This window comes from Eriocheir sinensis, chromosome 5, assembly GCF_024679095.1.
Source record: "Eriocheir sinensis breed Jianghai 21 chromosome 5, ASM2467909v1, whole genome shotgun sequence".
NCBI lineage: Eukaryota > Metazoa > Arthropoda > Malacostraca > Decapoda > Varunidae > Eriocheir > Eriocheir sinensis.
In genome coordinates, this window is record NC_066513.1 from 7,281,182 (window position 1) to 7,298,533 (window position 17,352).

Here is a 17,352-nt window from a genome sequence, read left to right on the forward strand (position 1 = left end):
CTAACTTTAAAATTTTGGTTTGCCTAAAGAGTGGGCCAGAATGATCAATATGACTACTGTTAGTTATTATCCTTACAATTTTAAAAGTTGCAGCTTTAAAGGAATTACAGTCATCGCGTATGACGTGGATTCGTAAGGCGCGATTTCCTATGACGCGGTATGGTTTCAAAACCGTATGTTCAAATCACGAGGGTAAAACCATCTATGACGCGGTTCGTGGTCTCCCCGGGCCAAACGAGCGCAGAGTTGGATTTTTTTTCCGAGGGGGAAAATCTCATGGTGGCGGTTGGGTAAATATTCACTTCATTCAGTGGGGGGAGAGAGAGAGAGAGAGAGAGAGAGAGAGAGAATATCCATATCACCGAGATATCCACTCAGTCTCAGCCTCTCACTAGTGTGAGGAAGAAATGAGGGACATCATGAGCGACTGGCTAGTACTGGTACCAATACCGAGCAGTCTCGTACGGGTACCATACCGTATAGCTGGTACCATTAGTACCGGTACTGGTACCGGTACCTGCTCACCCCTAGTTCCCAGTAGCGACCTGACGAGTACACATGTAGGGGCCACTTTCACAGTCACTTTGTTTTGATCATTACCAATGGCAGCGATCGACGCTGTAGTTTTCCACGTGAAACTGGCCTATGGGGTAGTGGTGGCTGCAGAGAAAGCGAGACTTGATAGGAGTGTGTGGCAAGGTGCGGGGCTAGGCTAACCCCACAGCCGCCACTACCCCATAGGCCAGTTTCATGTGGAAAACTCTAGTGGCGATCGCTGCCATTGGTAACGATCAAATCAAACAAAGTGACTGTGAAAGCGGCCCTAATTAACCCCCTGGGCCCTGCACGGCAAGGAGTCAGCTTGCTTACCACGCACGTGCTGCACATGCAATGGCTCGCAAGCCTGCTGGGAAACCCACGGGCAAGATTCGCCCACTGACGTATGAGCAAAAACTGGACGTCATCAGGAGGATTGAGAGAGTGATAGGTGGGAAACAATGAATTTTCCCAGTATGTGAGCGCAGGTGGGATAAAATGACGGCTACCCAGTACCAAATCGTATTTTCCCCATACGTAGGCTACTGAGTGAAAAAGTGGGTGTTGGCGGTGGCCGAGTGGATAAGGTGGTGAACGTGGGGTCAGGCTGAACAACATCAAAAGGCTGATAATGCCTACCGGTGCACTCAGGCTAAAACGAACGAGAAAAAAAAGTGTGGGTGGGGCATAATGGCAAGGGCCAGAACCAAAGTGTATTTTCTCCATAGGTTTAGTTATCCCTATGACGCGGTCATTGCGCAGAACCCATTAACTGCGCCATATGCGACTCAACTGTAGATGGGTAAAATAAGTTGTGCATCATATGGGGTTACAATAGGTAAGTTGAGAGTAAACGTGAGCGTAAAAAATGCATTTCAGGAGGGCAGCTACGGGGTATTTTTCAAGGAATAAATTTAAAATCGGACGAAGAGGTTTTTAGCTCAAAAGGCCCAGAAAAGGGTGACTTGCCACATGGTGGTTTGTTTTCATAAAATTAAAACCCCTCTCCCCTGGAGGCCATTTTTAAATGTCCGACGCTGTTGTATCATAGCCAGACACATGTGTCAATATATGCAGTATCATTCATCTATCAATCAATGGGGGCATACGCCGGGGGGCGCGTCGCCTCGCCCACCCTACGACGCCAAGCCCAGGGGTCCCTCCAGGCGAGTCTCCATGCAGGCCCCCTTCCCAACCCAAGTACCTCCTGGCAGGATCTATCGACTTGCTCCAGCCATGAACTCCGTGGGCTTCCCCTTGGCCTCCTCCACTCAGAATTGTCCCTTACAAAGACAACCCGATGAGCAGGATCAGCTTCCGGAAAACGTGCCACGTGCCTGTATAGCCAGAGCTGGCATTGATGGACTATGCAGGTAATATATGTCGAATCAGTCTCACGGAGTAGTCACCGGTTTGACACAGTCATTCCAGCGATATCCCATGATTCTGCATAGACACTTATTACCAAAGGCATCAATCCACCTCTCCAAGTCCCCATTTAGACTCCATGTCTCACAACCATAGAGTAAGACAGGGAGCACAAGGGACTTGAAGATCCAGATCTTTGTCCTTCTGCACAGGTATCGACAATGCCATATATTTGTGTTGAGCGAGTCCATAACATTGTGGGCCAGACCAATCCGTCGTAAGACTTCCTGGCCAGACTCACCGTTGTTATGAACTACGCTACCAATATACGCGAAACTTTCTGAGATCTCAACGTCCTCGCCACACACATGAACAGACTGTACTGTGTCATCCAGCAAGCCTCCAAACACCTGAGCCTTGGCCCAGGAGACCTGAAGTGTCAAGGGCTTCGCCTCCACGTACAGTGCCTCGAGAGTCACCACCATAACCTCCAGCGACTCCGCCAGGATTACTGCATCATCAGCAAAAACAAGGTCAGTGACCCTGGTATTGCCAATGGATGCTCCACAATGACTCTGGTCCACAACTCTGCCTAGTACCCAGTCCATACAAGTGTTGAAAAGTGATGGGGCAAGGACACAGCCCTGCCTCACTCCCGCATTCACGGGAAAGAAGCTGGAAAAGCTCCCCCCACACTTCACAACACCCTCTGTCCCAGAATACAGGCCAGTCAGCAGACCAATAGTCCTCGTAGGAATCCCACGGACTCACAGAAGATCCCAGAGTGCCTCACGATGCACTGAATCAAACGCCTTCTTGAGATCGACATAGGCTGCGAGCATCCCGTCGAAACTCATGTCGGCGCTCCACCAGTACGTGAAGCGCTAGGATAGTCAGTTGTTGACTTACCAGGCGTGAACCAAGACTGTTCAGGTCTCTGCAGCTTCAGCAGCTGGCTGCGAATTCGCATCAGTAATAGGTGGGCAAGCACCTTGCCTGGCACACTGTGCAGTGTAATACCACAGTAGTTGTTGCAGTCCTGGCTGTCCCCAGTAAATTTTGTCAACTGTCATTCCTCTCCTCCACGCTGAGGAGGCAGCAGGAGGTATAGCCACGCTGCCTCACCAGTGGCACACGAGACAGAGGCGGCTACAGTGCGTCGCGTTTTTCTCCACTGTAGCCAAAAAAAAACACGTCCTTACAAATGATGTGCAAGCGCCAGGCAACCAGAAAAAGAGTCATCAACGTCAAGAGGGCTTATGGAGCAGCCAAGACTCATAAAGCAAGCAAGAGTAGCATAGAAGCGAGGTATTTAACGGCATCAGCTACCGTGTGTCCTGGCACTCCCGGCTCACGCGCCGCGGCCGGGCCACCCAAGGCCACCACTCATCACCACATCTGTTTCGCGACTCCCTACATAAACCTTGAACTGTACTTTTCGTCTCATCAGCTCTCCTCCTGTTACTAATTGTCTTCTACCTCTTAAATTCCGTCGCGATGTTGCCTCTCTTTCTATTTTCGATCAATATTTTCACGCTGACTGCTCTTCTGAACTTGCTAACTGAATGCCTCCTCCCCTAAATACAGTAACCCCTCACCTATCGCGGGGGTTAGGTTCCAGAACCCCCCGCGATAGGCGAAAATCCACGAAGTAGCGACCTTATATTTTTTTTATTATCTATATATATTTAAAGGCTCCCCACACTCTTACAAATCTTTCCCACACTCCTATTGACCTTTCCCACACTCTTATAAACACTTCCTACGATGTTTCGTTGTTACGACGCGGTCCCAATAAATGATTCTATAATTCTTGTTTCGACTTACGACATTTGCTTCGTAAATACGTACTTCGCGCAGGAATTAGTTTGGCGGGGCGGAAGAATACTCAGAGAAAGGACAATATGAGCGTAGCTCACTTCTTTTATATTACAATTAGGTAAATACGGAAGGGGAAAGGGAGGAGAGGGACAGAGTGCGTCATGAAAAAATACAGATAAAGGATGTAAGAAGAGAGAACAAGGAAAAGTAGAGGAGGAAACAGGGAGAGATAAGGAGGATGAAAACAAGGAGAAGGGTGTGGGGAGGGAGGGACAGTGGGGAGAGTCATGTCAGGTCCTCAGGGAGAGTCAGGTGAGGTCCTGAGGGAGAGTCAGGTAAGGGCTTCAGTCAGGACCTGACCTGACTCACTTCTGCCCCTCCCTCCCCACACCCTTTCCATTTCACCTTCTGTGTGTGTGTGTGTGTGTGTGTGTGTGTGTGTGTGTGTGTGTTTTACCTAGTTCTACACACACACACACACACACAGAAGGGGAAATGAGAAGGGTGTGGGGAGGGAGTAGCAGAAGTAAGAGTCAGGTCAGGTCTGCCCCTCCCTCCACACACCCTTCATATTCCCCCTTGTGTGTGTGCGTGTGTGTGTGTGTGGGTGCGTGCAAGTGAGCGAGCGAGTGTGTGTGTGTGTGTATGTGTGTGTGTGTGTGTGTTCATATAATCTAATGGAGAAAGGGAGGAAGAATAATAGAGTGAGAGATAAGACTAAAGATAAGAGGGTGTGAGAAAAGAGGAAACAAGGGAAATGGGTGGAGGAAATGGGACGGGAGAAGAAGAGAGAGGTAGGGAGGGTCAGGTAAAGGTGAGGAAAGAGGGGGAGAGAAAGGATGTGAGTGGGAGGGAAAGAGATTAAAAGAGAGGTAAGGATGGTCAGGTAAAGGTGAGGAAAGAGGGAGAGAGGTAGGGAGGGTCAGGTAAAGGTGAGGAAAGAGGGGGAGAGAAAGGGTGTGAGTGGGAGGGAAAGAGTTTAAAAGAGAGAGGTAGGGAGGGTCAGGTAAAGGTGAGGAAAGAGGGGGAGAGAAAGGGTGTGAGTGGGAAGGAAAGAGATTAACACGTTGCCTGAGGCTGGCAGCGCGGCGAACTCGCCAGTACTGCGATCCAAACAATTTGCCCTCACTTCAGTGTGGCTCAACCCAGTGAGCCGAGAGGAGGTGAGTGTTGTTTGGTGGTACCCCTGAATGCATTGGCCATGCCAAACGGTTCACCCACCGGTATTTGAATTGTCAATATTCTGTGCGTCTCTTTACATACCTGAACTTTTCATACCTAGCAGCTTATTTATATATTATTGTCTCTTTGTTTCACTGATGGAGAAAATAAATAATTCAAGCTTTTTATGGTCATCCTAGTTCAACAGAAGAGAGAGAAGAAAGCCTAAATGAGGACTCTGATGATTCACGTTATGAAATAGTCTTCTTGCTCCTTTGATAGCCAATCAGTTGATATAGGGTAGGCAGTGGCTGAGTGGTTAGCATGTTGGCCCCGCATTCAACAGGCCATGGACAGTGTAGGTTCGAATCTCCACACTACTACCTGGGATTTTTTAGTCACCGCCGAGTGGCCTAAGACTACCCACATTGTCCTGAAGACCACCCATCAACCTGGACTCTGGAAGAAACTGTCCAAGTGAATCAAGAATGAGTTCCGGGGGGCAGCATGAGCCAAGCAAAACTGGCACCACTATGAAAAATCGCCTGCGCCCTGACAGGCTTGGGCCGACCACCAGGCCCATGAAGAAAGCCTACCGGAGCTACAGGCGATGTAAGAAGAAAAAAAAAGATTCTGAAAATTATGTGACTGATGAGGATAAGGAAGAGGAGGACTTTGTTGATGATTTAGCTCTTTCATCTTTTTGTAGTTGGAAAATCGTGACAGCAACACAGCACTCCATTCCATTCCCAGGAAAGGAAGAACTCTGTGTGAGAGCTTCATCATCATCAGAAGGGAAGATTATGCCAACATTACTAGTGTTTATCAATACGATATAAGATCTATGAAGTTCACCATTGACTGATTTCTTGTCATAGTTTGTTCAGCAGATTATATAAAGAATTTCACAAAAAAGGAAATTTGACAAAAACATCACTGAACCCTAGCCAGGAAATTACATTTATGAAAGAGCTACTTGCATTATTTGTTATAGGAAAGTTTTCCATGTTCTTTGGAATGAAAAAAATGGAATATGTATTTTTATATGTATCAGGAAAATGTCACACAAAAATAAGGTCTTTTTTGTATTATTTTTTTTTTTATAAATGAAATATTGAAATATTAGCAATATTATTTATCTATCATTTTTCTATGGCCTCCTACACCTGCTGACTACTGTAATTAAACTATATAATCCAATTCCTTTTAATAATATAAAGAAAACATGACAAATATGAAAACAAATTTACGACCCACCGGTGGGTCATATCACAACATATAAAAGAAGCTGATGACCAGCCGGTGGGTCGCATCGCAGGTAACGTGTTAAAAGAGAAAAACTGGGAGGGAGGGGAAAGGAAAAGAAGAAAGGAAAATAATACAGGGACGGCGAGGGAGAAGAAAGAAAGGAAGTGGGGGAGGGGTGACCCAGAGAAAGACTAACGGTGCAATATGCCACGACGGAAAAATGAAAAAAATAGGTGGGTGACGTAGGTGCTTATTTAGGTGTGTTCCTACTTAAATTGATTTATATCGTTTTAATTTTTCAGGCTAGAATATGGTTATTTTACCGCAAAATCTCGCAATATAGCGAAAAATCCGCAGTACGATACAATTGAAAAATCCGCGATAAGTGAACCGCGATATGGCGAGGGATTACTGTAAATCAAAGTCATGACGGGAACAGTAAAACATTATTCAAACTGTCCAACATATTAAGACAAAACACACCGAGGGAAACTGTATACACTGGCGTCTCAGGCCTCAGCGAAGAAACCACGTGGAAATTTCAACGAGGAGATATATAATAATAATAATAATAATAATAATAATAATAATAATAATAATAATAATAATAATAATAATAATAATAATAATAATAATAATAATAATAATAATAGTAATAATAATGATAGATTATTATTATTATTATTATTATTATTATTATTATAATCAAATAACACTGATCTTGGCTACATTGAAAAGAGAGAGAATTACATAGAATTACACAGAAAATCAGACCACACAGACCCCATGGTCCAGACTAGGTGGTCTGTCCTTAAACCTAAGTGATTTTACATTAATCAGATGGCTCCAAAACATTGCTTTTCTACTCTAGTTAATATTAAGTTCAAGGAAGTGACGGTCGAGTTTGTTTTTGAAGGAGTCAATCGTGTTACACTGGACCACTGACGGTGGGAGCTTATTCCATTCTCGCACTACAACGTTGGTGAAGAAAAATTTGGTGCAGTCTGAATTTACTTGTCTACATTTGAGTTTTATGCCATTGTTCCTCGTTCGCAAAGTGTCATCGATCATAAACAATTTTGTTCTGTCTACATTCGTGAAACCATTAAGTATTTTAAAACATTCGATCAGTTTTGACATTTCTCAGAAAGAAGATGTTAAAAAGTGAAAGTTTTTTTTTATTTGTTGCGCAAGGAAGGGATCATTTTTGTTGCTCGACGCTGAACACCTTCTAGTTTAGCAATGTCCTTTGCATGATGGGGAGACCAAAACTGTATCGCATATTCCAAGTGGGTCTGACTAAACTATTGTAGAGCGGAATTATTACATCTTTATTCTTGAATAAAAAGTTTCTTTTAATGAAGCCCAACATTCTGTTCGCTTTATTTGCTGTATCGATGCATTGATGTCAGAATTTGAGGTTTGACGCAATTTTGACCCCCAGGTCCTTAACGCATTGAACGATTGTGAGTTTAACACCGCGCATTTTGTAATCGAGCTTCTTATTTTTTGTTCCAACTTGAAGGACCTGGCACTTGTCTATGTTAAAGGGCATCTCCCATTTATCCGACCAAGCTGAAATTTTGTGCAAATCCTCTTGGAGGCTTTGCCTGTCTTCGTCAGTGAGAACCGAGTTACCAATCTTTGTGTCGTCTGCAAATTTACTAATGCGATTATTGAGTCCAACATCCACATCGTTGATGTAAATAATGAAGAGCACTGGGCCAAGAACCGAGCCCTGAGGGACGCCACTAGTGACCGGCGCCCACTCTGAGTTAAATCCATCAATCACAACTCTTTGTTGTCTGTTGCTCAACCAATTCGCGATCCATTTACTTGAGAGAGAGAGAGAGAGAGAGAGAGAGAGAGAAAATAGAGAAGTTACAATGAAGTTAAAAAACAGATATAGTATGTACTATGGTCTATGTTATGCATCAAAGAAAAATTTGTACGGGACATGAGATTGAGCGGCGATCATGTTAGTGCTTGCTTGTACTGTTGTACACTGCCATGTACAGTCATCGTCAGAGGTAGCCATGGCGTTCCGCCTTGGGTTAAGTGACAAACAGATTTAGTCTAAGTTATTCATTTAGTATTTAATTTTGAACAATAACTGAAAAGTCATAATGATTGAATCACTGATTCTGGTGACTGATACTGATTGACTGATTGAGTCTGATTCACTGTAAAAAAAAAAAATCTGTGAGCATGCCGCGCTGCAAATGTTGTCTTCGATAGTTCTCAAAGTACTGCAAAAAAGTACCACAGGATTTTTTAGTGCGGTCCGCAGCAGTGCGGCATTTTCAGAAATTTTGCGGTAGTGCAGTAGTACCGCACTACCGCACTAAGTACCGCACATGCCCACCTCTGACTATCTGTACTGCACTCTACCCCAGCAAGTGCTCCATCACAACAGTGCAGGATAAACAGGCTATGCCCTAACTGAAACACCCAGCTCTGAGGAGGACTAGAAGTTGGTGAGTAAAGTAGATGTTGTCTAAATTATTTCAGTGTAAAGAACAATTCATATTATTGACATTCAATTATGAGAGGGAGGAAGTGTGAAGCATGCCGCCACCGTCACCAGCCTGTGTTGACTTGTGCCTCCTTGGCGGAGGCACGCTCCAAGCTGCCCGGAGCAGTGTTTCGTGCCAGCAGCTCGCACCCTGGCTGCATTTCACACCCGCTAGCATGACTATTACACAACATATCGCAATCTGGATTTCACCGCTGTGTTCAGTGAGTTAAGACACTTCATACAATAAGAATAATCACAAAAAAAATTGCAGCTGTTTATACCTGTATCTAAGGACCATTTGATGAAAACAATACCCTTCATTTATGGGTAAAAATATTATATCTGCCACTGCTTAACAGATCATAACATTTTTTCAGGAATGGGAGAATGGACTGCAGTCTACTAAACATTTTAAGAGTTTTAGATTTTCATCTTGTTTCTGAAAAAGAAACCCAAGTTGGAAATATAAAATCAGCTGAAAATTGAATGTTGCGTTAAAATATTTTTTCTTCACATGTTAAAAATTAAAATTTAGAGCTTGTACAGTTAAAGATGAATAGTGAAGTCTCACATGTGCATAGCATGAAGAGTAAAAATACTGAAACTTCAAATATAACATTTTGAAAAGGGGTATAATTTTTTCAAGGAAATTGAATAATAATAAAAGGTGTTATAAGTGTTATATATGTTGTGCCCCATCACTATGGAAATTCAAGTAAAATATTAAATAGAAAGGCGAAGACTGATCCACCTGGAGTCTACGCTTAGCCCTTAAACGACAAGTATTGTTTTCATAAAACTTTCTTGAAACCAGGTAACAAACAGATATTTTTTGTTTGTTTTTTTGTTTTGTTTATTCATAGTTTTAAGCATCTTAACTCATTGAACACTGTGGTGAAACCCAAATTATGGTACATCATGTAAGTTATGCTAAAGGATGTGAAAAATAGCTAGGGTGTTAGCTGTCAGCATGAAACGGATCTCCAGGCAGACAGACGGACTGCAGTCAACAGGGTGGCTGAAGCAAGGTGAGGGGGACAACTGCTTTCTTCACACTTTCTCTTTTCTCCTCATAACTGAATGTCAATACAGTAAATCCACGACTGTTCAGCCCGCAGGTATCCAGGAACCCCAAGTATCTGGCAAAAACATGGCTGGTCAAAAACAAAAAAAAGATTCAAGAAAGTCAATATAAAATTATGAAAATCTGACACTCATAAAATTTGAAACACCCAAGTTGCCTGACTGTTTACTTTCATCTTCCACCACCACACCACCAGGGCCGCACCCTTACCTTAGAGCACTCCACCTACAACATGGTCCATCCTGAGTCAGTTGATTCACTTATACCTTGCTGCCATATCTCTCTCTCTCTCTCTCTCTCTCTCTCTCTCTCTCTCTCTCTCTCTCTCTCTCTCTCTCTCTCTCTCTCTCTCTCTCTCTCTCTTCAGGGCACCACCAGAGCATGTTTAAAAATATACAGGACCTTGTAGCATCCCAACTAACTACAGTAGCCTATAACACCATCACTCTGCCCCTGATACCAAAAGAGGAACAGAATATGCATTTACTGAACCCTGACATGATGATGATGATTACTGGGCCATTTGCACTTGGCGCCGCAACTGCAGGGTCATGTGGTGCAGGAACCCTGACATAATGGATTCAGTTGTGTCAAGGTTCAGTAAAGGCATTCTGGGCCCATTGTAGAGTTGTGGGCAGAGTAGTGATAGTGATGTTTTAAGCTACTGCAGTTAGTTAGAAGACGACAAGGCAGTCTATGTTATTACATGCCTTGGTGGTGTCCTGGGGGAGGGGGGGAGAGAGAGAGAGAGAGAGAGAGAGAGAGAGAGAGAGAGAGAGAGAGAGAGAGAGAGAGAGAGAGAGAGAGAGAGAGAGAGAGAGAGAGAGAGAGAGAGAGAGACAGGATTACACTGGTTAGGGAAATAGTTCACCTTGGAAAAGAAGAAAATAATACGATGTTCTGAGAAATGAAAATAAGGTCAAACACGAAATTTACATAGATTTACATAGAAAATCAGACCACACAGACCCCATGGTCCAGACTAGGTGGTCTGTCCTTAAACCTAAGTGATTTTACATTAATCAGATGGCTCCAAAACGTTGCTTTTCTACTCTAGTTAATATTAAGTTCAAGGAAGTGACGGTCGAGCTTGTTTTTAAAGGAGTCAATCATGTTACACTGGACCACTGATGGTGGGAGCTAAATCCATTCTCGCACTACAACGTTGGTGAAGAAAAATTTGGTGCAGTCTGAATTTACTTGTCTACATTTGAGTTTTATGCCATTGTTCCTCGTTCGCAAAGTGTCATCGATCGTAAACAATTTTGTTCTGTGTACATTCGTGAAACCATTAAGTATTTTAAAACATTCGATCAGTTTTCCTCGGAGGCGACATTTCTCAAGAGAGAACATGTTAAAGATGGAAAGCCTTTCTTTGTAGGATTTGTTGCACAAGGAAGGGATCATTTTTGTTGCTCGACGCTGAACACCTTCTAGTTTAGCAATGTCCTTTGTATGGTGGGGAGACCAAAACTGTACCGCATATTCCAAGTGGGGTCTGACTAAACTATTGTAGAGCGGAAGTATTACATCTTTATTCTTGAATAAAAAGTTTCTTTTAATGAAGCCCAACATTCTGTTCACTTTATTTGCTGCATCGATGCATTGATGTGAGAATTTGAGGTTTGATGCGATTTTAATCCCCAGGTCCCTAACGCATTGAACGCTCGTGAGTTTAACGCCACGCATTTCGTAACCGAACTTCTTATTTTTTGTTCCAACTTGAAGGACCTGGAGAGAGAGAGAGAGAGAGAGAGAGAGAGAGAGAGAGAGAGAGAGAGAGAGTAGGCTATGTTAATTCAATGGCCTGTAGGTTAGTTGCAAATTCCCACTTTACTTTTGGCTAGGATAACAAAAATAAGACAAATATACACAGTAGTACAAGTAAAGGATAGGCCAATGAGCACAAAAGATCATTAGGTGAAGAAATCAGTTTGAAATTCAAATCAAATTGAATCAAATGAAATAGAAATTAAAATCAAAAGAAATAGAAATCAAAGTCAGGTGAAGAAATCAATTTCTGAAAAGATACTGCTCAACTCCTTCAACCCTGGCTTGGTAGTGTTAGATATAATATGTATACACCTTAAAAAGTAAACTTTCATATGCTACATAAGAAATTAGTTTGAATGAGTTCTCTTTACATTACATTTTGCTTCAAGCTGACCACCAAACTCAACCAAGGGTTTGTGGCTCTGTCCAGTCGGGCAAACTCAGCATGAAGCAAAGAAAAACATTTTAATTCTCAAACTGCTGTTGTTGCTCCACTACATCCCACAAAATTCAGGTTGCCTTCATCATCTAGTTAAATGTATGTTGCATGTCACAATGCCAAATCTATATCTATACCATGTATACTCTATGGATTATGAGTGCTTGAACAGCTATTTGTAGCTCAAATCACTTTTCCTGGGCAAGCATCAGGTCTAAACTGCCGGCCCTTTAGGGGACAAAAGAATAAAAAGAAAATGAAAAACAAAACAACAATAACATGAGGAGCCTAATTCATGCCATGCAGAGCCCTCCAACTAGTCCCAAAATACAAGACTGGAAATGAGTGCCATAGATGAATTGTCTTACTTGGGGTCCCACCAGGTGGAGGCAGCACGCTCAAACAAAAGGGGGCAATAGTTGCGCCGGCGGCGTGAGCCCAGCATATGGGCATGGAGGTTGGGTGTGAGTGAGAGTCTAATGGCCTCTTCCTCATCCATCACTCCCTCCTGCCCTGCTCCCCCTCCCTGGCCCCACTTCCCAGAGACCATCCTGCTGTCAATTAGGTTCTGCAGCACAGTTCTGCCAAATGTCTCTGTTGGAGAAGATGCAATGAAAGCTTCTTTTCATATGGAGGAATATAATAAAGCATCCTACAAAGTTAAGTAATCTTTCAAAATCAGGTGTCCTCCCCTGCAGCACAAAATTTCTGACACACATTAGGCAACGGCATATTTCTCAACATACTTGAACACATTTAAAGGGATACACTTGAATACAAGTTAAAAACTGACTAGATATGGTAATAATGGCAAGAAATTCAGTTTTCCATATAGAAATATTGATGTTTGGAGTAGAAGAGGTGGCGCAGGCAAGGAATAAACATGATTTTCAAGTTAAGCTGGATTAGGGTTTGATTTAAATGGATTAAGGTTGTTTGACTTAGTATATATATATATATATATATATATATATATATATATATATATATATATATATATATATATATATATATATATATATATATATATATATATATATATATATATATATATATATATATATATATATATATATATATATATATATATATAGATAGATAGATAGATAGATAGATAGATAGATAGATAGATATAGATATAGATATATATAGATATATATAGATAGATATATATAATTATTTTAGAATAATTATTTTATTTAACTAAATCAAGATTTAAATTATAATATTTTCCAAAATATTGATTTAAATCATAATCATATTACAGGACAACAATATGAAAGGAAAAATAATCTAAGAAAACTCTAACTTTGACATCAATATTTTCCCTATGCAACTAGGCAACATATAAGTTCAATGATGAAATTATATTGTTAATATTTCATGGTGATATTGAGATGTAAAAATGTCTTTTTCATGCATCCCATAGCACTGCCAGGCAGTTCCTAGGCCAAGGCGGAAACAAATTGACAGGTTCAGGAATTGGCTACCATGTACATAACTAATCAAAATCAAGAGAAAATTATTAGTGTCCATGTCTCACAGCCATAAAATAAGACAGGGAGCACAAGGGACTTGAAGATCCAGATCTTTGTCCTTCTACACAGGTATCGACAATGCCATATATTCATGATGAGTGAGTCCATAACACTGTGGGCCAAGTCAATCTGATGTAAGACTTCCTAGTGGGGCCCACTATTGATCTGAACTACGTTATCAAAGTATGTATAATTTTCTGAGATCTCAATGTCCTCATCACATATATGACCAGACTGTTCTGTTTCATCTAGCAAGCCTAAAACAACCTGTACCTTGGTCTTGGCCCAGGAAACCTGAAGTCCAAAGGGCTTCTCCTCCTTGTGCAGTACCTCAAAAACCATCACCAGAACATTCAACGACTCCGCCACAATTACTGCATCATCAGCAAAAACAAAGTCAGTGATCCTGGTATTGCCGACAGATGCTCCACAATGAATCTGATCCACAACTCTGCATAGTACCCAGTCCATACAAGTGTTGAAAAGCGATGGGCAAAGACACAGTCCTGCCTCACTCCTGTGTTCACGGGAAAGAAACTGGACAAGCCCTCTCACACACACTTAACAGAACTCTCAGTCCCAGAATACAGGCCAGTCAGCAAACCAATAGTCCTTGCAGGAATCCCTTGGTGTTACAGGAGACTCCAGAGAGCCTCACAGTGCACTGAATCAAATCTTGAGATCGATACAGGCTGCAAGCATCCCCTGTTGAAACTCATGTCAGCACTCCACCAGTATACAAAGTGCTAGGATACTGTCAGTTGTCGACTTGCCATGTATGAACACAGACTGCTCAGGTCACTGCAGCTTCAGCAGCTGACCATAAATCCAAATCAGCAATGGGTGGGCAAGTACCTTACCTGGCACACTGAGCAGTGTAATACCATGACAGTTGTTGCAGTCCTGACAGTTCCTTTCCCCTTTCTAGATAGAGATGACCAACCACCAGCCCCCTCTTCCAGTCAGGAGGAATGGTACCAGATTGCCATACAGCAGTCAAGACCACATGCAACCCACAGATCATGGCCTCACCTCCAGCTTTGAGCAGCTCCGCACTGATGTTACAGATACCTGGCGCCTTTCCACTCCTCAACTTTGCCACAGTCTCTCTGACCTTGTCTAGAGAGGGTGACTTATGTCAATGGGTGGATTAACATTCGCCACCTGCAACCCAGCAACTAGAAGCTACACACTTGGAGGGTCCACCATCTACAATTGCTCAAAGTACTCAGCCCAACAAGCCCTCTGCCCACCCATGGCCAACATGAGGCTGCCATCAGCTCTTCAGATAGCGCTCACCTGAGGGGGAGAATTGGAACAGAGCTTCTTCAGAGCTCGATAAGGAGGTCGGAGGTCATCTGCATTCAACCCTTTAACCCTTTCTGTACGGCAACGCCAACATCGGCATCATGAAGTGCCCAGTGCAATATACGGCGACGCCAACGTCAGCATCATAATTACCTTTTGTTTTGGTTGTTCCCGAGTGATTCCGTATTCTCCTCTGACTCTACCTAGAGACTCAGTATGTGATACGATATCTTATTTGACTTTCAATGTTATTATAGTGTAATAACGTAAGTGTGTCTTGCGCGCATTTGTACTTGACAGTAACAATCAATTTTAACAGAAAATAACAAAAATAATGAGAAAGAAATGATATATGTGCATGTGTGAGTAGTGGAGTTCCTCTTCCTTTGAGTTGCCAAGTGGCTGGGTAGTGAGTGCTTATCTCACCACCCCCCTCGGCTCAAGGACGAGGCCTCCCCTCCCTGCCTCCCTTTCATCCTCCCGCTGTCTCTGTTCTTTTTCATTCTTCCTTCCTTCCTTCTACCTCCTCCCTCCAGGGTGTGTGTGTGTGTAATTCACCTCTTGGTCTGCTGCGGGTCTCTCTCGAGACAGCCAGCCATTCCCCTACGGAAGAGCACAGAGCTTGTAGTACCGATCCTTGGGTAGGACTGAGACCACTCACACACAACACACCGCGACAAGGAGGTCACAACTCCTTGCCTAACATCACGTACCTACTCACTGCTAGGTGAACAGGGGCTACACGTGAAAGAAGATAAACCCAACTTATCTTCACCTGGCCGGGGAATTGAACCCCGGTCCTTCTGGTTGTGAGCCAGATGCTCTACCCCTGAGCTACCGGGCCGTGTGTGTGAGTGTGTGTGTGTGTGTGTGAGAGAGAGAGAGAGAGAGAGAGAGAGAGAGAGAGAGAGAGAGAGAGAGAGAGAGAGAGAGAGAGGCGCCTCTTCAACAAGTTTGAGCTTGCTGTTCCTTGACCCTTCCCTTGTGTCACATTGTGTGTGGTGTGTGTGTGTGTGTGTGTGTGTGTGTGTGTGTGAGAGAGAGAGAGAGAGAGAGAGAGAGAGCGGGGGGGGAGGCGCCTCTTCAACAAGTTTGAGCTTGCTGTTCCTCGACCCTTCCCTTCCTTTCTAACCATTTATCTACGTGTGTGTGAGAGAGAGAGAGAGAGAGAGAGAGAGAGAGAGAGAGAGAGAGAGAGAGAGAGAGAGAGAGGGGAGGCGCCTCGTCAACAAATTTGAGCTTGCTGTTCCTCGACCCTTCCCTTCATTTCTACGTGTGTGTGTGTGTGTGTGTGTGTGTGTGTGTGAGAGAGAGAGAGAGAGAGATGCTAATCTCGCAAATTTCTCTCTATAATTATGCTTACATCTCAAAATTATCAAATAATTTATGTTTCTTTATGTGCACCATTTAAATTTGCATGTCTTTATATATAATACATGATGATTATGTTGAGATTATGGCTGAAAACTTGTTATAATTAGAAGCGACGTTTGAAATTTGGCGCGTGCGGCCAGTCCGGATACAGGACGGGGCGCCATTTTCGCCCGGCTGTAGTGAAGGGGTTAATGCCTGAATTATTTTCTCACTGATGTAAAAAATATCTGATACTTTCTTTATGTTCATTTCGCTGCACAGTTGACATGTATAAAAAAAAATTTAGAAATATTTCAATATTCATGGATCTTCTCAACTGTGACAAAAACGTCACACTCATCCTCCGTGCATTTTGGTAAGTCATTTAAGTCTCTCTCTCTCTCTCTCTCTCTGTGTGTGTGTGTGTGTGTGTGTGTGTGTGTGTGTGTGTGTATAAATACATGTGTGTGTGTGTGTGTGATAATAGTTCATAATCAAGTAGTTTATGTAAGTATCATAATCAGGTGCATCCTCATAAAAATCATCATGTGACTGCCTGAGATCCATGCCATCATCCTGATTCACTGCATTGCACGCTGTATGCAGTAATTTTGAATGGAATCCAATTTTGCCTAACGTGTATTTATACTTGCGAAGGCCGAAGTCAACAAAAAAGTTACGTTTGAATAGGTAACCTAAATGCAACTTTAGAAATGCGAATGATTTACTGCTTTAATTCCTTTATTTTCACTAAAGATTTGGCAACTATGACAAATTAATTGAAGCAAAATACTTCCCAATGAGTGAGAGAAACGGAAGAAATAATCTGCACAAATGTGCACGCATCGATGCGACACCCCTTTCTGGCAAAGAGTAACTCGAGATGCTAAATACCACTTATAAACTGTGTTGCCAGTGACAGGAGTACTCAGTAGAGCGTGACGATCCCACAGCACCCGGAGATAAGTTGATCAGGTCTACAGTCTTAACATGCCATCTATTTACTTCAAACGTAACGAAATCGTTACCGTCGTCGCTTTAAGGTTAAATGGTCCTTGACTTTTTCAGCGAGACCCACGACATGCCTCTCCTTGTCTCTCCTCAAGAGAGCTTGAGTCCTATGCAACAGAGCCCTACATTGGCCCCGATTATCAGCAAACCTGGCAGCGTGACTCTCCTCAATATTCTCCAGCATCTCCATCAA

The 17,352-nt window shown here is 42.9% G+C and overlaps 1 protein-coding gene across 10 annotated transcripts in view; it reads right to left on the minus strand.

Annotated features, from left to right (window-relative positions):
- The window catches only part of LOC126983793 (adenylate cyclase type 9-like), a 418,782-nt gene that overhangs the window by 367,732 nt on the left and 33,698 nt on the right, over positions 1-17,352 (minus strand). For all 10 annotated transcript variants that reach the window (XM_050836968.1, XM_050836942.1, XM_050836960.1 and 7 more), the window contains exon 2: positions 12,318-12,543. In XM_050836968.1, the coding sequence (XP_050692925.1) occupies positions 12,318-12,499 (182 nt within the window). In that variant the 5' untranslated portion in view covers positions 12,500-12,543. The remainder of the gene's footprint in view (positions 1-12,317; positions 12,544-17,352) is intronic.